Source organism: Aulonocara stuartgranti (assembly GCF_965226115.1).
Source record: "Aulonocara stuartgranti genome assembly, chromosome: 22".
Classification (NCBI taxonomy): Eukaryota; Metazoa; Chordata; class Actinopteri; order Cichliformes; family Cichlidae; genus Aulonocara; species Aulonocara stuartgranti.
Window position 1 is genome coordinate 976,060 of NC_138957.1, and position 27,409 is coordinate 1,003,468.

Here is a 27,409-nt window from a genome sequence, read left to right on the forward strand (position 1 = left end):
GCGATATTGCGAGCCCTGTATCTGATTGAGGAATCACTCATCTTTGGAAAAGAGAGTTTATTACAGAGAAATGTCTCTTTCCAAAATAAAAGCTATACTATCCGCTTCTTCTGGGCTATATTCTCAGCAGCATAAGGAGAATCATGTGCTAACAGCTGTATAAATGACTCGGCTAAAGTTAGTAGCATGCTTGTTGTTTTTGTCTTTGCACTAGGATGATGTCGGCGTAAATGTGCAGTCATATTCGTTGTGTTCCCACTAGTGCTTTCAGGTTAATCTCGTTGAAATGACCTTAACGCCACAACACGGCAAATCTCCGTTAACGAGCTACCGCCGATCGCCCCGTGCATGGGGCTAGACGGCCAACACGTTAACGAGCTAACTGCGCTAACACACTAGCTCCCACCCATGTAATTGAGCATTGCATGGCACATCCAACATACTGTTTTACTTTAGTCCATGACGCGCTTACCTTCAGGGTCATACGTCACATGAAAACCAAAATAATTCCAAACGCCAGATCTGAATGAGGGTGGGGGAGGTTCAATTTGCCATGTTGCAAGGAGAGCTTAACTTCTGTCTCGCTAGCTTGCCCTGCGCTCTTCCTTCTGACTATGCTGTCTGTGTTGAGCGCTCAGTGGATCTGCGCTCGACAGTGCAGCCTAGGCGGAGTAGTCGAACGCAGATTCACTGAGCGCTCAACACAGACAGCATCGTCAGAAGGAAAGTTGATCAAATAAATTACAAATGTTGTATTGTTCGATACATATGCGTACCGAACCGAAAGCACTGTATCGAACGGTTCAATATCGATACGAATATCGTTGCACCCCTAATATATATCCATAAAAACCTAGAAGAACCGCCTGACAGATTCATTGTTTCTGGAATTGGAAGTTTAACTGAGAGAATATCAAGTTTCGCAGACTTCCACATCAAGAATTTTGTACCAACTTTGAACTCTTACAAAAAGGATAGCTCTAATGTTTTGCTTTTCCTCAAAGACTTCCCATCATTTGATACAGATATAATATTGTGCACTTTTGATATTGAATCTTTCTATACTAGGACTGGGCGATATATCGAGGTTTTTAAAAATATCGATATATTTTTATATGAGATATGAGATGTGACAACATCGTTTATATCGACTTAGTATATGTTACGTTATAATCATACTTGTTTGCCTCTTGTTTGCATTTACGTTTTTAGGTTCTGATGGATAACTTATAATTTCAAGTTTAGGAGATAAGTTGCTTTAGCTAATGTTTTTGTGTTGACAAAATTAATAATTGTCCTTTTTCTCAACTCATATTTTATTGTTTTTGCAACGTATTTCCTAAAGTTTACACAAGGTATCAGTTTTAGTTTCGGCAACGTATTTCCTAAAGTTCACACATGGTATTAGTTTTAGTTTCGGCAACGTATTTCCTAAAGTTTACACAACATATTTTTTTTTGTTTTGCCAATCAATTTCCTAAAGTTTAGAGAAAGTATCTTTCATAGTTTTCATGAGGTGCTCCCTGTTGTACCAATGAATGTTTACACAGTTGATTTTCAAATACAACTGCACCACTGACAATGTTGACTTTTGAGATCAGCCATTTTTAACATACTGACAACATTCAGCCACAAATAAAGTCCTTCCAAAAACACAAAAAAAGTCAAATTTTTGTAACAAATGTTACTCATCCAATTTTAAAGGTGGTGTTGTCAGACAGAATATCAAACCTATCTTGATAGATAGTCACTAACAAACAGATTCAAAACATCAGATGGCAGGATGTGAACAACTTCTATCTGGTTTCCATACAGCAAACAACTTTCAAACAAATTTTTCCACCACTTGTCTTTTAATAGTAATGGTATCAACACTCCAATTTCCTGTGAAGTTCAGTATCGCGCCACATTTGTTATAAAACTAGTACAAATGTACCTAAAACCAGATTATAAAAATTGTTTAAAACAGCTCAAGTTAGAATAAAACCTTTCAACATCTTATAATAACATGTTAGACATGAAATCTGCAATCAGCCATGCAAGCTACATTAGGTAAAGTTAGAACAGAAGACATTGATTCAGAACTTTCTGCACCTTACCGTTTTCTTAAAGACAGAAATTAACTTTTTTCAGAGCAACTTGCCACGAAACCCCAAAAACTGTAAATCAAAACAAATTGCCATTCTGTTTTACACAAGTTGCATTTGAGTTGAACATGTTGTCAAATAGGTTAGACTTTGGTTAAGAGCTTGGTTTTGAAGCTTCTTATCCTCTGGGAACATGTACAGTGGGGCAAAAAAGTATTTAGTCAGCCACCGATTGTGCAAGTTCCCCCACCTAAAATGATGACAGAGGTCAGTAATTTGCACCAGAGGTACACTTCAACTGTGAGAGACAGAATGTGAAAAAAAAATCCATGAATCCACATGGTAGGATTTGTAAAGAATTTATTCGTAAATCAGGGTGGAAAATAAGTATTTGGTCAATAACAAAAATACAACTCAATACTTTGTAACATAACCTTTGTTGGCAATAACAGAGGTCAAACGTTTACTATAGGTCTTTACCAGGTTTGCACACACAGTAGCTGGTATTTTGGCCCATTCCTCCATGCAGATCTTCTCGAGAGTAGTGATGTTTTGGGGCTGTCGCCGAGCAACACGGACTTTCAACTCCCGCCACAGATTTCCTATGGGGTTGAGGTCTGGAGACTGGCTAGGCCACTCCAGGACTTTCAAATGCTTCTTACGGAGCCACTCCTTTGTTGCCCGGGCCGTGTGTTTTGGATCATTGTCATGTTGGAAGACCCAGCCTCGTTTCATCTTCAAAGTTCTCACTGATGGAAGGAGGTTTTGGCTCAAAATCTCACGATACATGGCCCCATTCATTCTGTCCTTAACACGGATCAGTCGTCCTGTCCCCTTGGCAGAAAAACAGCCCCATAGCATGATGTTTCCACCCCCATGCTTCACAGTAGGTATGGTGTTCTTGGGATGCAACTCAGTATTCTTCTTCCTCCAAACACGAGTTGAGTTTATACCAAAAAGTTCTACTTTGGTTTCATCTGACCACATGACATTCTCCCAATCCTCTGCTGTATCATCCATGTGCTCTCTGGCAAACTTCAGACGGGCCTGGACATGCACTGGCTTCAGCAGGAACACGTCTGGCACTGCGGGATTTGATTCCCTGCCGTTGTAGTGTGTTACTGATGGTGACCTTTGTTACTTTGGTCCCAGCTCTCTGCAGGTCATTCACCAGGTCCCCCCGTGTGGTTCTGGGATCTTTGCTCACCGTTCTCATGATCATTTTGACCCCACGGGATGAGATCTTGCGTGGAGCCCCAGATCGAGGGAGATTATCAGTGGTCTTGTATGTCTTCCATTTTCTGATGATTGCTCCCACAGTTGATTTTTTCACACCAAGCTGCTTGCCTATTGTAGATTCACTCTTCCCAGTCTGGTGCAGGTCTACAATACTTTTCCTGGTGTCCTTCGAAAGCTCTTTGGTCTTGGCCATGGCGGAGTTTGGAGTCTGACTGTTTGAGGCTGTGGACAGGTGTCTTTTATACAGATGATGGGTTCAAACAGGTGCCATTCATACAGGTAACGAGTGGGGGACAGAAAAGCTTCTTACAGAAGACGTTACAGGTCTGTGAGAGCCAGAGATTTTCCTTGTTTGAGGTGACCAAATACTTATTTTCCACCCTGATTTACGAATAAATTCTTTACAAATCCTACCATGTGGATTCATGGATTTTTTTTTCACATTCTGTCTCTCACAGTTGAAGTGTACCTCTGGTGCAAATTACTGACCTCTGTCATCATCTTAAGTGGGGGAACTTGCACAATCGGTGGCTGACTAAATACTTTTTTGCCCCACTGTACATGACAAAGCACATTTTTTTGCAGAACATGCAAGCGGCCGTCGTTATTGTCGGACTAAGATGCTCTTAAATCTGGGAGTAATCTGGGTCCTAAACTCCATATCTTCAGGTCAAACGAACACTGCAGCATCACTGAGAGTTAAAAACTGTCTAAATTCTTTCATCTTTAATAAAACGATCAGCATTGCTGCTTTACCAGGTGTAACTATGAAGTTTAACTTCCAGGCATCCATGAAAACAAAATTACATTTAACGGAGTTAGAAGTTAGCAGGAAGCTAGCGGAAGCTAGCGGAAGTTAGCTCGCTAGTTTCGCTAGCATGTTCTGACTGAGAGATTTCTGAAAAAAATCAAACGTACAGCTCTGCTATCACTTCCAACATAAATGAAGACAGGAAACTAAACAGCAGTGACGTTTATAGGGTTACTGAAGTTGGGCTAGCTGGTATTTAACAATGATGTGCTACGTGATCGCTAGCAACACAGCTATGTTAGCATAATATAAACAGTGAAGCTGGAGGACGAACACTAACACTTTTCCACTTAAAAAAGTTAACGTTAAGGTTTCTGATAGTTAGAGACAAATGCAATCGCATGGCAGGATGCTGTAAACGGACCAAACTTCAGTCAGAAGAACAACTGAGATAATCCATCCACAATACGAGGTTAGTCATTAATATACTGCAACAACATGGGAACAGAGCAGCTGCCAGAGAATTCAACATTAATGAATCAATGGTACAGAAGTGGAGGAAGCAAGAAGAATGAGTTTAATAAAGTTTGATTTATCTGACTGCTTTGTTTCGCTTAATGTGCCTTATAATCCCGTGCACCTTATGGTCCGAAAAATACGTACTGCACACTGCAGTTTAATGTTGCAAAGCACCTCTTTTTAACTTCAGTGGATATTATACATGGTTATGCTCAGGATATGTCAGCCCATTTCTACTGGAAATGCCTTTTGGTTAAACTTTCAGCAAGGAATTTGCATTTGCACTGTTACATTTTTATAAAGCTTTAATGTACATAAAAACCAGCTTCTTGTTTAAGTGAAAATAAATGGAAGGTTGTCTTTTTGCGCTAGTAATGTTGTGGAGTTGTATTTTGTCTCGCATCAATTATATTGTCAGTTATATCGTTATCGCAAATTTTCAAATATATATCGTGATAAATATTTTTGGCCATATCGCCCTGCTCTACCCCTTAGTATTGTGGAGAGAGAGTGTAACGTACTGAGGGAATAGGAAGACCTCTTATCAGAACCTTATCCACCTGGCTTTACAGCTTTTGTGTACCCCAGCTTCATCTGTTCCTGTGAGTTTTCCAAAGCTGGGGAAATGGTGTAAAAAAAAAAATCACAATAGACTGAATGCAAAAACATTGGATAAACCTATTTTTCTGAATAGAAATTTATAATAAACTCTGAGTCAAATGGGTAATATTACATTCACAATACTTTCATTTTAATTTTCACTTAATGTCATTCATAATATATTTTAAAGATGTCTACAATATTTGTAATATAGAAGGTATAAAATGATTCCATGGAAAGTGCAATGTCTTACTGTGTATACAGTGTATATAAGCATAGCTGGACTGGCCATCGGGCATACCGGGCAATTGCCCGGTGGGCCGCTGGCGATTTTTTGTTTTTATGGGCCGATGGATTTTTTTTTTTTTTTTTTTTTTAGGAAGGGTATATATATAATGAAAGGTGTTGGATTGGCCAATTGATCATGATCGATTCTGGGCTGGACCAATTACAGCCGAGGAGGCTGGATGCACCCGCCCCCTTGTTTAGCAATCACGTGATTTTCGCGCATTGCATGCCGGGAACTCGTGGCAAAACAATCCAAGTACCGCATCAAATGCAAGCATTTGCAGCACCGCAAAACGTTCATTCTCCGGTTCCAATACCTTCTTGTTTTTTTCTTTGCCGCACAAAAAAGGAATGTACAAAACAAAAGGAGAACAATGCCGGTGTTGTGCCAAAAAGTGATTTCCAATGTTTCCGTGTATTTTTTATGTGTAATATCTTTACGTATGTTGGTAAATAGACTTCGGTGAACAGCGTTTACAAAGGGGTTATATATAGAATTAAAAGATTATCTGTTTTTTCAAGTATCTTTATAACTCTGTGTTATTGTACTCACATTATAACCAATCCGGTCCTTTTTCCCCACTTACAATATTTTTACAGAACTATTGTAATATTTGCTGCCATTTCTGCTGTCTTACTCTTACAAAAGACATTTTTAATGTTAATGAGATTTTTTTTTAACTGCATAAATAAAGGTTCTATAAAAGTCGCTGCCAAAAACTGATTGCGGCTTCTACCTTGTTACACGAATGTTGTTTGTGGCTCAATATGACTTTGTGTCATCCATGAGGGATGCATTTGACATATGTTTCACATATTATAGGCCAACAAGTTACTTATAGCAGTTTAAATACGAGCAATCAGTTTTTGGCAAATACCGGAAATCAGTTTTTGGCAGATAATCACTTTTTGGCACAACACCGGTCCGTACAAAGACAGACTCGACGAAAAGACAAAGAAAAGATACGAGGAAAAAAATCAAAGGAGTGAAAGGGTCAGACCCTTACGAGCACACAGAGGGACAAAAGACGTTAGCGTGCTGCCCAACTGTCACCACGCTCAGATTTATAATCATACGGTTCTTGGAGTGAGTGCATACACTCATGAAGTTTAGTAACTTCATGTCACTGCAACAAGCCCAGGAACAGTTTACCGACGGATGGGTACAGGACCTTGAAATGCACCGTGTAGAACGAAAGACCGTATATGTTTTTGTCAATGTACCATAATAACAGAAGCGAAACGCAATATTGTGTCAGGACAATTCACTATTTATGCACAATAAACACAATAAACAAAGGAGCATAGTGCAACAATTTCTGTTCAGCGCCAGACTTGCTTGTAACCTATATCACCAATTATGTTAAGAAAAATGACGTATTAACTACTACAAAACTCTGACCTTTGTGGGAATGCTTGGAGCAGACTAACATGTGAGCTGGAGTGTTCTGAGACGTTATATTTGGTATATCCAGACCATCCGTCGGCTCTTACTTCGGAAACATGGCTTAAAAAATTTCTCTTCAAGGACTTAATCCGACACAATATTGCGTTTCGCTTCTGTTATTATGGTACATTGACAAAAACATATAGTTTTATTCACAGGATAAAACAGTTGTTTTGTATCACTAATTGTCCAGTACGATTACAGCATACAATATTATTGTCACTGCTACATTTCTGTGATGCTACCAGAAATTATTTCCACTACTAATTAATTACCGTTGAGCTCAAAGGTCCTATTAATAAACGGTTAACGAATGTGTATTTATGAAGACGATTTGTGAGACTGGTAAACTTATGATACGTACGATGGTCTTTACTTTCTACACGGTGCATTTCAAGGTCCTGCACCCATCCGTCGGTAAACTGTACCTGGGCTTGTTGCACTGACCTGAAGTTACTCAACTTCACGAGTGTATGCACTCACTCCAAGAACCGTATGATTATAAATCTGAGCGTGGTGAAAGTTGGGCAGCACGCTGACGTCTTTTGTCCACTCTGTGTGCTCGTAAGGGTCTGACCCTTTCACTCCTTTGATTTTTTCCTCGTATCTTTTCTTTGACTTTTCATCAAGTCTGTCTTTGTACGGACCGGCATTGTTCTCCTTCGTTTTGTACAGAACCTTTTTGGGGGGCAAAGAAAAAGCAAGAATTTATTGGAACCGAAGAATGAACGTTTTGCGGTGCTGCAAATGCTTGCATTTGATGCAGGTACTTGGATTGTTTTGCCACGAGTTCACGGCATGCAATGCGCGAAAGTCACGTGGTCTGTCAATCTCTATTGAAAGCCTGCGTGCGCTAGTACCTCTTGCCACAAGTTTCCAGAATCCTTTGCGGTTTTACCCCTGAATGACGTCACATTTTCAATCTTTATCGTGGTGGGCCGGTCTCTAGTCAAAATGCCCGGGCCGATTTTTTGTCCCAGTCCAGCCTTGTATATAAGTATGACTAGGTCATTGAATCAGTGTCTGTTGTGCGTCTCAAGTAAGTTGCCTGCAATGATATTTAAGGTCCAGCAGGTGTCAGTATGGAGCAAAACAGCAAAACTGTGTCGACACAGTGTCGATACAGTTTGGGGAATGTGCTGAAACGCTTCACGAGGCCTCATCTACCCATCCCTAGTGAAAACCTAACACTCAACTAGTTAGTTCAAACATGACCACACTGAGGTTTGTCACATGGATAATACGTGGAGTTGGTTCAAGGGAAAAGAGGCTTAAAATTACTAACCGATTAGATGACTTACAGGCAGACAGGAGACACGTATGTCCAAAACATTTGTACACACAGTCACTTCTCCACAGTTCCCTCAAACGTACTCAGCCTGTTACAATTTAAAATAAAGAGGCATAGCCATTTTAATTAGCAGAAATATATACGTTTTCAAAATAAAAGTTCTAAATGTTGTTAACTCCTCCTTTTTTCATTATTTCTTTTCTTCCTTGTCGGATGACTCTGACACCACACTTTATAATAGGAGGAGACTTTATCCTCGTATTTAATCCAGAAATTGACAGGCTCAGTACAGCAGTGAGTCAAAGGATGTTCTTAAACAATACATGAGTAATTTTGGTCTTTGCGATGCTTGGCTTTCACATCACCCCACTCTCAGGGACACGTGAGAGTGGGGTGAGCCACGTGGGCGACCGTGGCTCAGGGGGTTGGGAATCGCATCTGTAACCGGAAGGTCGCCGGTTCGATCCCTGGGCTCTCTGTCCTGGTCGTTGTGTCCCTGGGCAAGACACTTTACCCTACTTGCCTGGATGACTGAGAACCTTCACAGACCTACTTGCCTACTGGTGTTGGCCAGAGGGGCCGATGGTGCGATATGGCAGCCTCGCTTCTGTCAGTCTGCCCCAGGGCAGCTGTGGCTACAACTGTAGCTACCTCCACCAGTGTGTCAGAGTGAATGAATAGTGGTATTGTAAAGCGCTTTGGGTGCCTTGAAAAGCGCTATATAAATCCAATCCATTACCTTGCTTTTACGACTACACCACTCATAATCTGGTTTAGGCTGCTTTTTTAGTTAGCAGCATCACCAGGGCCGTGCAGAGAGGTTTAAAGGGGCGGGTGCTCAAAGTTAAAAAGGGGCACATTGAACCAGGCTGAATAACAACAACACACATTCATCAAGAATCTAATATGGGAAGGGCAGGGCTGTGTTGATCTGAGACTGTAGACATTAAAAAGTCCATAGGAGAGATGGTAGCTGATTAAACAAGTGTCATGAGATAATAACAAAATGCAAAGACTGGTGACAGCACTTGGAACCATAAGGCAACAAAAAACTGTGAGAAATAATTTAGGCTCTGCCTGTGAATCACTCTTTGCTTCTCTTCTTCCTTCCTTCCCATCATTTCATATATCACTCTCCACTTGCTGTCTATCTGAGAACAAGGCACAACTTGCTATTGCAATAAACTATAATCTAATTATCCACACCTAACAACTCCAGCACTTAATCTAAAATAAAATGATGACAGAAAAATGTTATAGCCCTGCCTTTAGTAGCCTCACACAGCTCCTGCTGTTTCCTCCTCATGTCCTTACCAGCCATGTCTGCACAATGTTATATCATGAGTAATATTTTTTTTAAAAATCCATCTAAATAAAACACACACATGCACACACAGTGACATTTTAGACCTTCTTCAGAATACTGTATATACTATGGGCATCCTTACATTATTATTTATTACTAGAGCTACAATAATAAAGCAATGAGGAGGGGGAAGTAATAAATATGAAATAATGTATTTATGATGATTCCATTTGTTTCACTATCCACTCTGTGCAGGGCAAAGCTTATTACATTTTTAAACTGATACAATAATTTTACTGCTGTAAAATCTAAATTTTGTCTAATTTAAAATATAAATCTAATATCAGAATCAGAATCAGAATACTTTATTGATCCCTGGGGGGATCTGCTTCTTAATGTATGTTCTTTAAAATACAGCTTGTGTTTTTTAATATATTATAATTATAATAATGCATAATTATGTGGACATGCATATTAGATCGTTTTTTAGTGAAATATAATCCCTCCAGAAAGTCCGGAAAAGCCCGGAAACTTACTTTAAAGCTAAATATGTTCTAAATACTTTAAAACTAAATATGTTCCCTAAAACGGTGACAGAGCTACAGACCCATGACAGCCTTACACAGGTAGCCAGCAGCTGTGACCAGCACTACCTGTGCAGTTAATAAAAGGACAGGTAATGTTTGTCGCGCTGTTGCACACACAGCACGCTCGTTTGTTTCAGTTCGTCAGTTGCAACAAGACAGCTTACCAACGTGTACGTAATAAGCTAATACTCCTGTGTGCTACACACTACAGTGTACGCTGTACACCTACTTACTGGTTGTGTCGCATCAGTCTGTGTCTCTGAGTTAACTTGTGTTTCTCCTACAGCTCCGGACCGCAACAAATGCGCGTGCTCTTTGTGAGCTCGTTCCCGGCTCGTAACCAGCGCGTTCTGCCGTCGAGGGCGATCATTGGTTAAATGTGATCATGTGACTGATGCAAGCCAGATCCTTTTATTTAGCAAAACTGTGATTAATAGTTAAATATTATTGTTGAGGGGCACAGACAGGACTCCGCACGCACACACACATAAAAAAATAAATAAATAAATAAAAAAATTTTAAAAGTTGCCTCAACAAAAGTGCACTTTGGGCACTCATCAGGAAAGGGGCGGGTGCTCAAGCCCCTCTAGCCCCCCCCCCCCCCCCCCCCCCCCCTCTGCACGTGCCTGAGCATCACAGGCATTCAGATTCATCCTGTCATTGTCAGTGATCCTGCACCAGAACCTATCTCTCTGACACAGAAAAGAGTCAGACCACTAATTGGGAGCTGGAAATTTAACACATTATTACTGAAAGAACAAGACTTCATTAATTCAGGTACACAAAGGTACTTAGGTGTACCTGTGTGTACACCTGTGTGCACAAACAGGTACTCACAGGGACTCTATTTTCTCACAGGGACTCTATTTTCTGAGGGGCTGAGGCTGTTCTTTCAGCCAATGCTCAGGATTTTCTATGAGTCCATCCTCTATGCTGTGTCATGCTGGGGCAGCAGGAAAAGCTGATCTGAAAGGCCAGTGATGTTGTGGGGATGGAGCTGGATTCTCTTAATAAGGTGGCGTCACACTTCATGAGGTGCTGGCCAGTCACAGGAGTGTGTTCAGTGAGACACTAAGATTTTCCAAATGCACCACTGAGGAAATCACTCCTGCCTGTGGCTCTATCTCCATCTAATGCACACCCTTAATATCTGCACATCCTCTACCAGTCAAAATAACAAAATAACAAAGTTTTACAGTTGAGAGTAAAATGACAATAATATATATTTAATCTCTGTAATATTCTGGATTTTTATAATAAAGCTTTTTTTTTGTATATATTAGAGCTTTTTCTTAAGCTCTTTCTTAAATTTTGCAACTTTGTAATTTATTGTAATATTTAACTTAGTCCAGGTTGTTACTGTTGTTGTCTCGGAGCAACAGTAACCACGTGATTTCCTTAGGGATCATGTGGATTAATAAAGGATTCTGATGACATGGGCTTGCTTTAGCGTTGTGGTTTTATTTTGAAAAATGTGCCGGAAGTGATAGCGGCCAGTTGAGCGGACTTCACGCTGTTCTCGCTTAGCAGAGAGAATTACAGCTGGAACCAGAAAGTTCTCCAGAGTCCAGTTCTGTGGACGGAGCAGAGGTGGACTGACACAGTGAACCACCGGATGTGGATTTAAAAGCGGAAATGGAGGCAAGAAGAGAAGGTTAGTTTAGTCGCTGCTGCTGGAAACAGGCTCAGTGTTGTGCTAGTGCTGCTAAGCTAACGTTAGCATCGTGCTACAGATGCGGCTGTCGGGTTCAGCAGCAGTAAACAGAACATTTCAGGAAGTCACGGCAGAACGTGTCGGGGATTTAAAGACAGCAGGTCAAAGAGTGTGATTATCTTCAGTGTGGGGTGTAGTCTCGTTGTCAGCCCGAAGGCCGGAGCCTCACAGATGCCTCCCTATTATACTTAAAATGCTGCCATTTGTTTATATATACTCGTGTTCCAACTGTGGCATCCGCAGTTTCCACGAACAGCAGCACAGACCTGCTAGTATATGATAAAGTGATCTACTACAAGCTTCGATCGCACCTGTTCAAGCACTTTCTAACATTAAAGCCTCTATGTGTGCCTCAAGCGTCGGTGATAACCAGAGACCACAAGCAAGCATTCTGAAGTTTGTCCTGTGCTTTTTGTGCTGTCCAAAAACTGTTATCATCATCATCATCATCATCATCATCATCAACTTTATTTATAAAGCACTTTAAAACAACCACAGCTGACACAAAGTGCTGTACATTGGAACTGTAAAATAAAATTACATGAGATATAAATAAAAAACAAATAAAAGAAGAGTGAAATCATTAATTAAATAACTACTGCATTAAAAAAGAAACTAAGTCTCACTGAGGTTAAAAGCCAAGGAATAAAAGTGGGTTTTAAGACGTGATTTAAAAGTGGACAGTGAAGGGGCCTCTCTAACATGCATGGGCAAATTATTCCATAATTTTGGAGCCACAATAGAGAAGGCCCCGCCCCCTCTGAGCTTCCTCCTGGATCTCGGTACCTGCAGGAGCAGCTGGTCAGCTGACCTGAGAGACCGACAGGGTATGTGGGGATGAAGAAGCTCAGAGAGGTAAGGCGGGGCAAGACTGTGTAGACATTTAAAAACAAACATAAGAATTTTAAAATTAACTCTAAAAGACACAGGCAGCCAGTGCAGAGAGGCCAGCACTGATGGTGTATATGTTGATTAATATTAAGTTAAGTTGAATATATGTTAATACGACTGGAGATTTTCTGCAGATTTTTCTCTGTAAAACAAACGGCGGTGGATAGAGCAGCTACAAAATTAACATCAGAGTTTGTTAATCAGGTGCTCTGGGTCCTGCCAGCTTTTTCCAGCATTTCTGGATGTGTATACTAAATATTTTCCTACGTGTGTGTGTGTGTGTGTGTGTGTATACACATTTTTACACATTTTTACAAATTAAATAGTAAAAAAAAAAAAAAAATAATAATAATAATAATAATAATAAAATATATAAATATACAGAGTTGAATATGTGCAAAACAAGTGGCATTTATATACAGTGTGGAGTGCATAATGTTGAAGTTCCAGTAGTGAAGCTGAGGTGTCTATGACGTGTTCAGCAGTCTGATGGCCTGATGGAAGAAGCTGTCTCTCAGTCTGCTGGTACGGTTTATGGCTGGGGTGACTGGAGTCCTTGATGATCCTCCCCGCTTTCCTCAGGCAGCGCTTCCTGTAGATGTCTTGGAGGGAGGGAAGCTCACCTCCAATTATCCGTTCAGAGCACCGCACTACTCGCTGGAGAGCTTTGCAGTTGTAGGCGGTGCTGTTGCCATACCAGGTGGTGATGCATCCAGTGAGGATGCTCTCAATGGCACAGTGATAGAAGGTCCTGAGGATGCGGGGGCTCATGCCGAATCTTTTCAGTCTCCTGAGAAAGAAGAGGCGCTGCTGCGCCTTCTTCACTGTTTTGTTTGTGTGTACTGACCACGTAAGATCCTCAGCCAGATGTACTCCAAGGAACCGGAAGCTGCTCACTCTCTCCACAGCAGCGCCGTTGATGGTGATGGGGGTGTGTACTTCTCTGCACCTCCGGAAGTCCACTATCAACTCCTTTGTCTTTGCGACGTTGAGGGTGAGATGGTTGTCTTGACACCAGTGGGTCAGGGCGCTGACCTCCTCCCTGTAAGCTGTCTCATCACCATTGGTGATAAGACCCACCACTGTAGTGTCGTCCGCAAACTTCACAATGATGTTGGAGCTGTTAGTGGCTGTGCAGTCGTAGGTGTAGAGTGAGTACAGGAGAGGGCTCAGTACACACCCCTGTGGAGCACCAGTGTTCAGTGTGATGGGGGATGAGGTGATGCTGCCCAGTCTGACCACCTGGCGTCTGTCAGACAGGAAGCTAAGGATCCAGCTGCAGAGGGAGCTGCTCAGTCCTAGATCCTGCAGTTTCCTGTCCAGCTTCGAGGGAACGATGGTATTGAATGCTGAGCTGTAATCTACAAACAGCATTCTCACATACGTGTCTCTCTTCTCCAGGTGTGACAGGGCAGTATGTAGTGTCAGGGCTATGGCATCATCAGTGGACCTGTTGTGGCGGTATGCAAACTGTAGAGGGTCCAGTGAGTCGGGTAGTGCAGAGCAGATGAAGTCCCTGACCAGCTTCTCGAAGCATTTGCTTACGATGGGGGTCAGGGCTACAGGTCGCCAGTCGTTCAATGAGGAGATGGTGGAGGATTTGGGTACAGGGACGATGGTGGCCATTTTGAAGCAGGCTGGGACTACAGACAGAGAGAGGGAAAGGTTGAAGGCGGTGCTGTTGAAGGCGGTGCTGTTGCCATACCAGGTGGTGATGCATCCAGTGAGGATGCTCTCAATGGCACAGTGATAGAAGGTCCTGAGGATGCGGGGGCTCATGCCGAATCTTTTCAGTCTCCTGAGAAAGAAGAGGCGCTGCTGCGCCTTCTTCACTGTTTTGTTTGTGTGTACTGACCACGTAAGATCCTCAGCCAGATGTACTCCAAGGAACCGGAAGCTGCTCACTCTCTCCATCATTATTTTGTAAATATTGGACCAAAACTGGCAGAACAAATTCCTGAGTCACTGCCATCAGTAGACTGTAGTGAAAACCTGATTGATAGGAACCCTAACTCAATGTTCCTCACATCAGTGGAGGAAAAAGAAATAATTGACATTGTACACATGTGTAAATATAAAACATCTACTGATTGTAATGATATTGACATGAAAATTGTCAAGAAGGTCACTGAAGGAATTGTAGGACCTCTAACATATATTTGCAACTTATCATTTCAGACGGGAAAAGTGCCAAACAAAATGAAAATAGCTAAAGTTGTGCCGCTGTATAAAACCGGGGATAGACGCCACTTCACAAATTACAGGCCTGTTTCTTTACTACCACAATTCTCCAAAATCCTAGAAAACCTGTTTAATAAACGATTAGACAAATTCTTAGATAAATATAAATTACTCTCTGACAGTCAATATGGATTCAGATCAAAAAGATCAACATCTCTGGCATTAATCGAATCAATTGAGGAGATTACGAATGCTATAGATCAGAAACAGTATGCAGCTGGAGTATTTCTGGATCTCAAGAAAGCATTCGACACAATCAATCATGACATATTAATTAATAAACTGGAACGGTATGGGATTAGGGGGGTTGTATTGCAATGGGTGAAAAATTATTTAAGTGACCGGAAACAATTTGTGAAGCTGGGTGTCCATTCCTCATCATGCTTGGACATTGCTTGTGGTGTTCCACAAGGCTCTGTACTGGGTCCAAAATTATTTATTATTTATATAAATGATATTTGTAAGGCATCTGATATATTAAAATTAGTATTATTTGCAGATGACACAAATATTTTTTGTTCTGGGGGGAATCTAAAGGAGCTGCTGGATACAATTACTTCAGAAATGTGCAAAATTAAAAAATGGTTTAACAGGAACAAACTATCGCTAAATCTAAGTAAAACTAAAATTATCTTATTTGGGAATTCCCTTAGAAATGCACAAGTGCAGATTCATGTAGATGGTGTGGAAATTGAAAGAGTACTTGAACATAAGTTTCTTGGTGTGATTATAGATGATAAATTAAACTGGAAGTCTCATATAAATCATATACATAACAAAATTTCAAGAAGTGTCTCAATCTTGAGTAAAGTAAAACACATTCTGGACCACAAATCACTCCACATTCTCTATTGTTCCCTGATTGCACCGTATTTGAATTACTGTGCAGAGGTTTGGGGCAATACTTACAAATGTTCGCTATCATCAATCTTTATATTACAAAAAAGGGCCATAAGGATAATCCATAAAACTGGTTACAGAGATCATACAAATCCACTATTCTTAAAATCAAAAATTCTAAAATTCACAGATCTGGTTCATTTTCTCACAGCACAAATTATATATAAAGCAATAAATAACCTGCTTCCTGACAATATTCTAAAAATGTTTTCTAAAAGGGAACGGGGATACAATTTGAGGGGGGAATTAAATTTAAAACATCCTCGTATCCGTACAACATTAAAAAGTTTTTGCATCTCTGTGTGTGGAGTGAAGCTGTGGAACAGACTAAGTAAAGATATGAAGCAATGTCCAAGCATGGCGCAGTTTAAAAAGCGGTTTAAGGATATGGTTTTTACAGGGTACAGGGAAAAGGTAGAGATTTGATAGGGTGTTCTTGTCTAATATTTTCATGTGTGTGCGCATGCACGGGTTTGTTGGTATGGATATATATATATAATTGTAGGCTGTGTATCCTTGAGGTGTTAATGGGGTTATTGAAAATGTGTATATGTGCGTATGTGTGTATATACGTATGTATGGATAGATAGAAACATATATGTGTATATATTTAAAAAAAAAAAAAAAAAAAAAAAAAATTACACATAACATATAATGTAATTGCAAGGAGGTATTTCTGTAGTCTATTGATACTAGATAGTGGAAAAGGGGTGGGATTAAATAAACTTATGCTTCTTCCTGCTCCTTTTTGAACATGGACGTTATTTGGAGTTGTGGTTGCTCGTTTTCCTTTTGTTTGCTTTGTTCATTTGTCTCTTTTAATTCTATTTTTTTTTTTTATACTTTTTCAACATGTTCAAAATAAAGATTCAATCAATCAATCAATCAAAGATGTGCGTGAACACTCCAGCCAGCTGAGCCGCGCATGACTTGAGGACGCGGCCGGGAATCCCGTCCGGACCAGTAGCTTTGCGCGCGTTCACCTTCCTGAAGCACCTCCGCACATCTTCCTCAGACACAGTGTGCGCACTGACGTCATCCGCGGTGCGCACACTGTCCGGTCTCATGGTGTCTCATGGTAATCTGGGTCCTAAACTCCGTCTCTTCAGGTCCCAAAGTCAAACGAACACTGCGGCATCACTGAGAGTTAAAAACTGTCTAAATTCTTTCATCTTTAATAAAATGATCAGCATTGCTGCTTTACCAGGTGTAACAATTCAGTTTAACTTCCAGGCATCCATGAAAACAGAATTTATGACATTTAACAGAGTTAGAAGTTAGCAGGAAGCTAGCGGAAGTTAGCTCGCTAGTTTCGCTAGTTACCTAAGCATGTTAAAGCATGTTCTGACTGAGAGATTTCTGAAACATTCAAATGTACAGCTCTGCTGTCACTTCCAACATAAATGAAGACAGGAAACTAAACAGCAGTGACGTTTGTAGGGTTACTGAAGTTGGGCTAGCTGGTATATAATGATGTGCCACGTGATCGCTAGCGACACAGCTATGTTAGCATAACAAACACAGTGAAGCTGCAGGATGAACGCTAACACTTTTCCATTCGATAAAAGTTAACGTGAAGGTTCCTGATGGTTAGAGACAAATGCAATCGCTGTTGGGATGATAAATATTTTATATCGGGATATGAGATTTTGGTCATATCGCACAGGTATGGTGTGAAGAATCTGTGTTTACAGTGCTGACCTTTCTTGAGTGGAGATCATTGCTGCCTCAGTTGGGCTTCTGCTTTTTAAATACTGGTTTAATTATGATTGATGATTAAGATGTTGGGAGTTTCCAGGCCATGGATCCAAATGTTAAATCTCTGAGCCATTTAGTTATCACTTTTGCGTTTTTCAGTTCAATTCAATTTTATTTATATGGTGTCAAATCACAACAACAGTTGCCTTAAGGTGCTTTATACAGTAAGTTAAAGATCCAACTAGGGCTGGGACATATCATACCGTACCATATCGTAATGTTGGGCAACGATAAGAAAAGGAAATATAAAATAGAATATGGGTAAAACGCGCATGTGCAGAGCCTTTGTTTTCATACGCACATGGCGGAAAAAGCATGGCGGCAACAGAGAATGAGAAGGGTGAAAGCGGATCGTTGAATGAAACGGATGAACCAGAACTGGTTTGTAAAAATGCTGCAGCTTCAGTGGTGTGGAACTGGTTTAGCTTTCGTCCGTCAGATACACAACAAAACACTATTTTTGGTAGCGCATGCTAGCGCAATAGACCTCAATACTTGAAATGTGCAATTCACATTTTTTATTCCTATTTATTCTATTTATCCCCTTCGTATATTTTATTTATATTGTCTCTGTATTTATATATGTGTGTGTGTGTGTGTGTGTGTGTGTGTGTGTATATATATAATATTCTGTAACTCTGTAACTTCTGTCGGTGCTGTGCTTTTTTGGAAATCGAATTTCCCAGAGGAACCCACCCGAGGGATTAATAAAGTTCTATCTTATCTTATCTTATCTTAGCGGGCCGTCGTTATTACTGTGTTGTTTGGAAAATACGGCGCACTTAAAATCAATCCTTTGATTTTTCTGAAAGTCGACAGAGCCCCTTATAATCCCGTGTGCCTTATGTATGAACTCTGGTTGTGTTTACTGACCTGGAAACGATTTTATGTGCACGGCGCTCGAAAATCTGTCAAATGTTTTAGTAAAACTTTGCTAAGCTACGAAGCCGCACCGCTTGATGGATTGTGGGAGCATTACGGCATCGTAGGCGGAGCCTCGCGGAGTGATACGTACTGTGCTTCAACATAATATTACCATATTGTGTGTGTATAACCTCTTTTTAAGTTTTGTGGATATTACACATGGTTATGCTGAGGATGTGTCGGCCAGTTTCCACTGGAAATGCCTTTTGGTTAAACTGTCAGCAAAGAATTTGCACTGTTACATTTTTATATAACTTTAATGCACATAAAAAACAGCTGCTTGTTTAAGTGAAAATACATTGATGGGTTTTTTGCACTAATAAAGTTGTGGAGTTGTAAAGTATTTTGTCTGGTGTCAATTATATCGTCAGTTATATCGTTATCGCAAATTTTCAAATGTATATCGTGATAAATATGTTTGGTCATATCGCCCTGCTCTAGACCCAACAATAACACAGAGAGCTCCATCATGCTGTCCAGATGGGTACATTTTGAGTTTGGCTATTCCAGACTGAGGCAGGTCCAAACGCCTGGTCAAAGTTTCTGTAGGGCTCTGTATGTTTTAGTTTGCATTAGTAATGTCTGTTTTTGTATTGCAGCTTTTAGGATTGTGATTATTCAGTGTTTACTTAAGTTCAGCTGATATTAGAGAGTTTTGGTCACAGAAATCCTAAGGAGGAGGGAAAAGGTTATACTGGATCTTCTCCAGCAGGAAAATAGAAGAAAAGAAGATTTAATGCAATAACATGTATTTTATTTTTATATTTTTGGATTACACAGGAGTAGATTCAATTCACTGTTATTTACACAGCGCCAAATCACAAGAACAGTTCCCTCAAGGTTCTATATATTGTACAGTAGACCCTACAATAATACATACATACAACAATCATGTGACCTCCTATGAACAATAGAGGTGGGAATCACTATACATCCCACGATACGATATTATCACAATACTTAACGCACGATACGATATTATTGCAATTTTATTTATTTATTATTATTATTATTATTATTATTATAATAATATATTATATTATTATTATTTATTTATGAAAACTATGCAGCCCATTCAGCAACTGAAGAATTTGAAAGTAAATTAAAACAAAATATAATTTTACATTAAATAAAAAAGTTTTAAACTTAATTAAAATAAAACATGTCTTAAATTAAAATAAGTAAACTGTCATGTTTATTGCTGCCAAAAAAAAGTTAAACACATTTGGACAGTGAAGGAATGTCAGGATTCTTGCTCAGAAAAAGGATCAACATGCTCTGAAGTCAGAGCACAAAAACCTTTTTTGTAACAAAATATCGATTTCTGCTGTCCCTGTATCGATACATTATTAGCAAACAAAATATCACGATACTACACAGTATCGATTTTTTCCCCCACCCCTAATGAGCAGCACTTTGGTGACAGTGGGAAGGAAAAACTCCCTTTTAACAGGAAGAAACCTCCAGCAGAACCAGGCTCAGGGAGGGGCGGGGCCATCTGCTGTGATTGGTTGGGGTGAGAGAAGGAAGATGTCTTTCTGAAAGCGCTGTAACTAAGTGTAAGGATATATTTCCTCCACTGTTGTGATCTTCAGTGCCTCGTGCCAACACAGTGTAGAGCAGCTAGAACTCCCACAAAGGTCGATTATCTTGCTAATAGTTTTACTTCTTCACTGCGTACAACTCTAGATACTGTAGCTCCTGTGAAAAAGAAAGCCTCAGATTAGAAGTACTTGACCCTGGTATAATTCTCAAATGCGCATCTGGAGAAGAAATGGCGTCATGCTAATTTAGAAGATCATCATTTAGCCTGGAGAGCCAGTTTGCTGCTTCATAAAAAAGCCCCCTTTAAACCTAGAACATCTCACTGATTGAAGGAAATAAGAACAAGCCTAGATTTCTCTGCAGCACTGTAGCCAGGCTGACAAACAGTCAGAGCTCTGCTGAGCCAAGCATTCCTTTAAAAGGAAAACTAAGATCAGCTTGGAGCTCTGAGGAGGCAGGAATGATGTCCATCAATCAGGACTTGGTCCTGAAGCTGATATCCAGCTGAAGTTAAGAAGAGGGTTCACCACTGTAAATCCTGGCTCTATTTTCCAATAAAGGTCTTTGAATCTTATGAAATGCTTCTGATCATTCTTCACTTCATCATAGAAACATAAAATAAGTAATCTCAATAAAACCTGTATGTGTGCTCAGTGTATGAAACACATTTGTGCCACTCTACGTCTGAGTGGAAGTGTTTCTTGGGCGTCTGCTTTACTTCCCTCCTGTGTCCACTGCTGTGTCTGCAAACTGTGTTAAAGCAGATGGTGAATACAGTGCAACCAAGCAGATTAATAACAAGTCCAAGCTGTCACAAATCATCTGCATGTAGTATTTGTGGTTTCAGTGACACTGAGTAATGTCAGTGTTAATGTCTGTGTTTCAGGTTTACCTCCAGATGTCCAGAAGGTAATAGTTGGTGATGAAGAGGAGCAGGAGGGAGTATTCATCAAAGAGGAACAGGAGGAGGTCGACATCATCAAGTTCACATTCAGTCCTGTTGCTGTAAAAAGTGAAGAGGATGAAGAGAAACCTGAGTCCTCTAAGCTTCATCACACCCTGACTGAGAAGCGCAGAGACTCTGTGGGAGGAGAGGATGCTGGCAGACCAGCACCAGATCCAGGTTTAGATCCTGAGGACAAGGACATGGAGACGGAGGTCCATGAAGGAGATCTGGAGGAGAGCAGTGAACCTTCAAGCTCGGAAGAAAGCAAAGTGCTCGCAGGGGATATGAAATGTGTCTCGGGCGAAGAAGCGCTCATCTGTACCGAATGTGGGAAATCGTTTAAGCGCATGGCACACCTGTTAAGGCATAAACGGAGCCACACAGGAGAGAAACCGTTCGGTTGTCCGAAGTGCGACAAAAGATTCGTTCAGAGCGGAAGTCTTAAAAAACACCTTTGGACTCACACGGGCCAGAAACCGTTCAGCTGCTCCGAGTGCGGCCGATGCTTCATGGAGAAGGCGGCGCTGACGAACCACATGACGCTTCACACGGGAGAGAAACCGTTCAGCTGCTCCGAGTGCAGCAAGCCCTTCAGCTGCCGCTCGGCCCTGAACGCTCACATGAAAATTCACAGTGGGGAGAAGAACTTCAGCTGCAGTACTTGTCTCAAGACGTTCACCTGGAATTATCAGCTGAACAGACACAAGTGTATCAGTCCGAAACCAGCCCGAAACCGAGTGCTAATGCCTCGGCCTCACAATGACAAAGTAGTTGTGTTTGTACACTTCACCTAGTGATTTCAGCGGCTGAGTTATGAAGTTTATTTCAAACATAATCATGATTTCATGTTTTTTTGATGAATTAAATGCTCAGAGCGTTTTCATTGGTCAACGACTAACTTCAGACAGGAAGAAACTTTTTTTTTTTTTTTTTTACTTGAGTGTCTTTTCAGTGTGTGTTCTTTAAAAATGCTCAGATTCACGTTTAGTTCTGGATTTCTTTTTGGGGGGTTTGTTGGAGGCAAATTTATGAAGTTCAGAAGTAATGAAAACATCTTGATGTCATTAGCATCATCGCTCACTCTCATCAGCTATGGAGGACCACAAGAGCCACGTGTATCGAAACATTACTAAAGTAATTTATTATTTTATCATTTAAAATAAAAACACTATTTTTAAATCAATATTTCAAAATGAATTATCAATCCATTAATAAATACTTCATATCGAAAATTAATTTCACCTGTTTATATATGTGTGTGTGTGTATATATATGTATGTATATATATATATATATATATATATATATATATATATATATATATATATATACATATACATATACATATATATCTACAGCCTTTAAACTAGCAATAAAAATGGTGAGAGTAAACACAGCAGTCCAGATGTTACCACATTACATCACAAAACTGAGACGGGGTGATTAAAGTAATAGCTGTCAGTTCTCTCATCCCTTGTATCACTGTGCGCTGCTAAGACTGTAGATTTGATTTGAGTTAATTTATTGTAACATGAGCGCCCAGATTCATTCTCAGCTGGACATAAATAATGATCCAGTTTTATTTTTGACATGATGGCTGTTTATTAATGCAATTTGAAATTTAATACTTAAAAGATGGATGTTTGATGAATTCATCAAGTCCCAGCCTCTAACACAGTGTGCTGAATCTTAGCTTTGAATGTCAGGTATATGCCAATAAATACAATTTAAGCATTCACTGTGGTAAAGATGCCAGGACTCTGCAGTCTATTTACACCTACAGGCCAGTGGACACTCTTTCAATGATGAGGATGTAACATCCTGGACAGGGAGGAACGCTGGTTTGAGGGCGGAGTCAAGAAGGCCATTTACGTGTAAAGGGAAAGACCATCTCTGAATGGAGGAGGGGCCTAAGGGTACATCTGTCACCATCTTACAATGCTGTGATTGCAGCCATTCCCCAACTCTCTGTGAATGGGACTCATGGTTGTTGATCAATGATCATGACAATTTGCATAATTAAGATTAAGGAACTGACCTCCCAGCCCATTGTTCCTTCAGTGGGCTGGTTTCAGTCATTGTGCAAATGTCCTGTTTAAAGGTTGGAAACCTGCAGTCAGCTGAGACTGAAGACGTCACCTGATGATGATGAAACGTTTCTCCCACTGAAAACGTCCAGATGAACAGAATCAACTTTAGGATTTCCTTACCTGGATGACCGAGCATGCATCAGGACATTCAGTAGGCAACAGTCTTTCACACTAAACACAAAGTCAAGAACAAAAACCACTGAAGTCAAGTCACAGAAACATAATTTTGGAGCTTTCTGTGAAGATTTCAACCACTTTTCCTCTTTTTGTTTTCAAATGAAGCTGAATCAGTGGCTGTCAGTAAGCTTCTCCATCTCAATGCCTCTGAAACAGAGACATCAAAAGAATAAAGATGGAGGACATGAATCAATCCAGTGTGGGTCGTTTCATCGACAATCTGAGTTCCTCCCCTCTGAACCTTCAGGATCAGCTGCTCTTACCCCTCAGCTGTTAAAGGCCGATGGGGTAAAAGGAGGGGCGGGTTCATAACAGACACCACAGTTTGTAAATGTTCATTAAAGGTTTAACTTTCATTCTGTGAACATTATCAGTTAGTTGCAGGAAGTACACGGGAGTTGGGCAGAATTGAATGATTTTTAATTATTGTTGAAGTGCAGGAGACATTTTCATTCTTAAAAAACCTTTACACCAAGAATCTCATTTAGAGAGTGAGGCGGTCGATTCGAAAAATGCTGTTTTCTTTTCAGGCTTGCTCATCAGTTTCACACTAAATGTAATGATTTTATCGCTGCAAAACATGCTACATGTTGTCTGGATGCATGCTCAACCATCCAGGTAAGGAAATCCTAAAAAGCTGATTCTGTTCATCTGGATTAGCGTTTTCTGACCGACTTGAATGATGATGAAACGTTTCTCTCACTGCAAACGCTGCAGCCAGATGAACAGAATCAGCCTTTTGGCTTGTACGTGTTACAGTTAGCTGCTAAATATAGTGAGATTTAAAGACAGTCTTTGCATTTTCTCTTAGGCAGTGTTACCAGCAGCAGCATGGCACAGTTACTGTTTCATAGTACCTGAGTGGGCTGATAGTCCACACAGGAGAGGGCACAAAGGGAAAAAGAATCAGAGGTTTTAGAATAACTTTAATAAATCTTTGTCCACTATCAAACGTGGGTAAAAGACTTCCAGTTTAAATCACCTCCAACAGCCATGCCTGTCAGTACATGTAGAAAGGAGCCATAAGACAAGAGCTGGTAACTGATCTGGAAGCACACCAGCAACAGACTCTGGTACCTTAACATGTTTATGCTTAGAGTACGCTTGGGGAGTGTGATCGTGTGTACAGCGTCTCTTTATGTCTGTCTCCACGTTGGTTGAGTGTGGAGTAAGTGCATATGAGAGCATGAGGGTGGGAATGGATGTTTGTGTCTGTGTGTGCCTGTATGTCTGTGTCTATATGTCAGGTTGGGTATCAGACGCCACCTCTCTGGGGACATCTCAGGCCCTCCAAGGTATGGAGGCCTATCTCCACCCACCACCACTTCCCCTGCCAGTGGCGGACTCCCTCAGACATCGGTGCATTGGTGGTTCTTTGTGTCCGGGGATGGGCGTCCAGTTACACACCGGCTCACTCCTTGGCGGCCGCTTATCGGGGCCTGGAGCCTGGGGCTCGCTCGGGCCACTTCGGAGGTGGGGTGCCCCCGGCCTCTCGGCCTGGGGCTCGGTCACTCAGGCACGGCTGGCTGCCGGCGGAGCTCACGGGCGCGTCACTGCAACCCCCCCTGGCTTCTGCTCCGCGGCTGCTGAGTGAGCCCTCATCTGGGACTCTCCTCAGCTCTTTCTGGGACAGTGGCGCGGCTGCCCCTCTGTTGGTCTTCCTTGGTCTCTTGTGTTCTGGGGGCCTCTGGATGTCTGGAGTTTTGATCTCCTCCATACCTGCTTCATGCCCTGGAGGACGGGGCTGTGGCCCCCCCACACCCTCTAGCAGATCATTACATGAAGGAACCTTTTAAATACAAGCGCGTCCATGCTCACAGGTGCACACACGGGTGATCACACCCACAAACTACACCCTTTTTGGCTCCTACCTCAAAGCACACTGTGTTCTGTTGATCTTATGTGCTGCACAATAATGTTTAATGTTTAGTATTTACTGTCATATTCCCATATATCATTGTGATGTTGTTTATTCTATTACTCTTGTTCTCTTCTGCTTGTTTTCTTTTTTCATCCTCAACAGGTGAAATTAAAGTATCTACTGTTATCTATTGTTAGCTAGTTTATTGTGATGGTGCTGTTTTTATTATGTTGCTCTTTGTTGTTTGTTTTCTCTTCTGGTTTTTTATCTCCATACAGGTGATCCAGGTGTTTTGTTTGTTTTTTCTTCCCCCCCTTCTCGCCGTCTCTTCTCCCCTTTGGTTTTCTTTCTCTCCCTCTCTTTCTTTCATTCTTTCTCCCCGTCCTATCCCCCAGTCATGTTTGTCCCGTTTGTAGCAACTGAAAATAAAATAAATTCATAATTAGTGTGAATGCTTGAAAAGCATTCACAGTATTGTTCTTCTAATCTTTATTAGTGTGAATGCTTGAAAAGCATTCACAGTATTGTTCTTCTAATCTTTATTAGTGTGAATGCTTGAAAAGCATTCACAGTATTGTTATTCTAATCTTTATTGTGTGGATGCTTTAAGCATCCACACTATTGAGTTCCTGTTTCTCTTTATTCTTTATTATTATTCTTCAAGTTGCTCGTTTTTCGTCCGCTAACTACTTCCACAATTTTTGTGCTATTTTCACCGTTCAAATTTTAAACTATTCTGCTATTTCTGCTAATGTGTGCTATGACTTTTGGTATTTTCTGCTATTATACTTTTTAAAATATTAAGCTTTTTTCCTTTAATTTGTCCCATTGAAATGAATGGGAAACTTCTGCAAACTTCTGCAATTCTGCTAAAATTTGCTTGTTTTTGAAACTTAACTACTTCCTCATACTTTCGCCTAGAAAAACCATTCAAACTTTAAAATGTTCACAAATTATTGGGCTATTCATGTATGATTCAGCTTTTTCAAATCTTTTACCGTTTTACTTTTATGCCTCTTAAAGTTTTGAGTTGCAAAATTGTGATTTTTCACAAAATACATGCGTTGTTATGGTTGCTATGCTCTTGGCTTCCAGTGTGACACTGAAGCTTTTGCAGTCTTCTCTTCATGTCCGAACAACTTCTTGCTACTTGCTCAATTTTCACTCAACTTCCACAAATTATACATCAAAACGTAGGTATTTTTGCTGGCTTTCAGAACATGTCACTATCATTGTTGTGGGATTTATAGAATTTTGGCAAATCTCCTCAGACCAACACAAGGTCTCAAAACTCTCCATATAAAGTCAATGGAGAGCTTGTTCAAAATCACCGCTGCATTTCTGTAATGAGAGGCATATTCGAATCGTCATATCTCCTTAACGAAGCGACTTTAAGACATGAGGCTTGTCCCGGTATATCTTCAGACACTCCTGACGCTCACAATTCAAGAATTTCTTTCTCACCTATTACCGTTCTGAAATGAGTTGGACTTGTTTGAGGGTAGGAAATTCGTCCTTCGCTCAGATTTCTTCAGATTTCAAACTGTGGAAATGAACCACTTTTTTCTCTCGTCATAACTTTTTGTTGGATTTCCACAGAGACCTGAAAATTTCCATGACTGTTCACCAACGCCTGCTGTCTCTTACGGTGAAAGAATGATATCGATACTCCAAATAGATTTAGAGTTAGAAAGCGTTGTTTGAGGGCAAGTCAAGGCAGTTTTTGCTTCGCTCTACTCAGTTATGGTGCATTAGAAGTCAAATATCTTTAATAATTCATATTTTAATGATAAATTGTCAACACTGGAAGATTCCCCCATCTCTTCTGAACAAAACGGTGTAAGAATGACCGCTCTAGCCCCTACGGTTAGGAAATTATAGTCATTTGTTTGAGGGGAGTCCTCACTATGAGAAATAGACTGTAAAAATCCTGTGTCTCTCTGTGTGCTGCAGGCACCAGTTTTGGCGGGAAAAAGTACACAGCCTCTCTGATTGGTGGATTCAAATTCAGCAGCTCCCAGGCTGACCTAGAAACTTACTTCTCTCTCCCTGTTTGTCTGTGTGTGTGTGTGTGTGTGTGTGTGTGTGACAGAGAGAGAGAGAGAGTGAGAGAGAGAGAAAGCCTTTTAATGGGATGATCTCATTGTAAGATTCAAATTCAATATATTTAGACTGGTTGACTGAATTGGATCTTGTGTGTGTATGTCTCTGTGCATGTGTGTTTCCTTATGTGTACATATTTGTGAT

At 40.6% G+C, this 27,409-nt stretch overlaps 2 protein-coding genes across 3 annotated transcripts in view; one reads left to right on the top strand and one right to left on the bottom strand.

The window, feature by feature from the left end:
• LOC309698882 (dynein axonemal heavy chain 6-like) overlaps positions 1–10,608 on the bottom strand; it is a 31,551-nt gene extending 20,943 nt beyond the window's left edge. Inside the window, exon 1 of one of the 2 annotated variants that reach the window (XR_014274200.1) lies at positions 10,349–10,608. Coding sequence is in view for 1 of the 2 variants with exons in the window: in XM_082521636.1 (XP_082377762.1) it covers positions 473–484 (12 nt within the window). In the remaining variant the exon portion in view is untranslated. Of the gene's footprint in view, positions 1–472; positions 1,579–10,348 lie in introns of those variants that run through there. The other variant, XM_082521636.1, reaches the window with a different exon arrangement.
• Positions 10,609–11,584: 976 nt separating this feature from the next.
• On the top strand, positions 11,585–22,273 carry LOC309698868 (uncharacterized protein). The gene is made up of 2 exons (XM_082521612.1): positions 11,585–11,769; positions 20,975–22,273. The coding sequence occupies exons 1-2, from the start codon at positions 11,751–11,753 to the stop codon at positions 21,826–21,828; spliced, it is 873 nt and encodes a 290-aa protein (XP_082377738.1). The 5' UTR covers positions 11,585–11,750; the 3' UTR covers positions 21,829–22,273.
• The last annotated feature ends 5,136 nt before the right edge of the window (positions 22,274–27,409 follow it).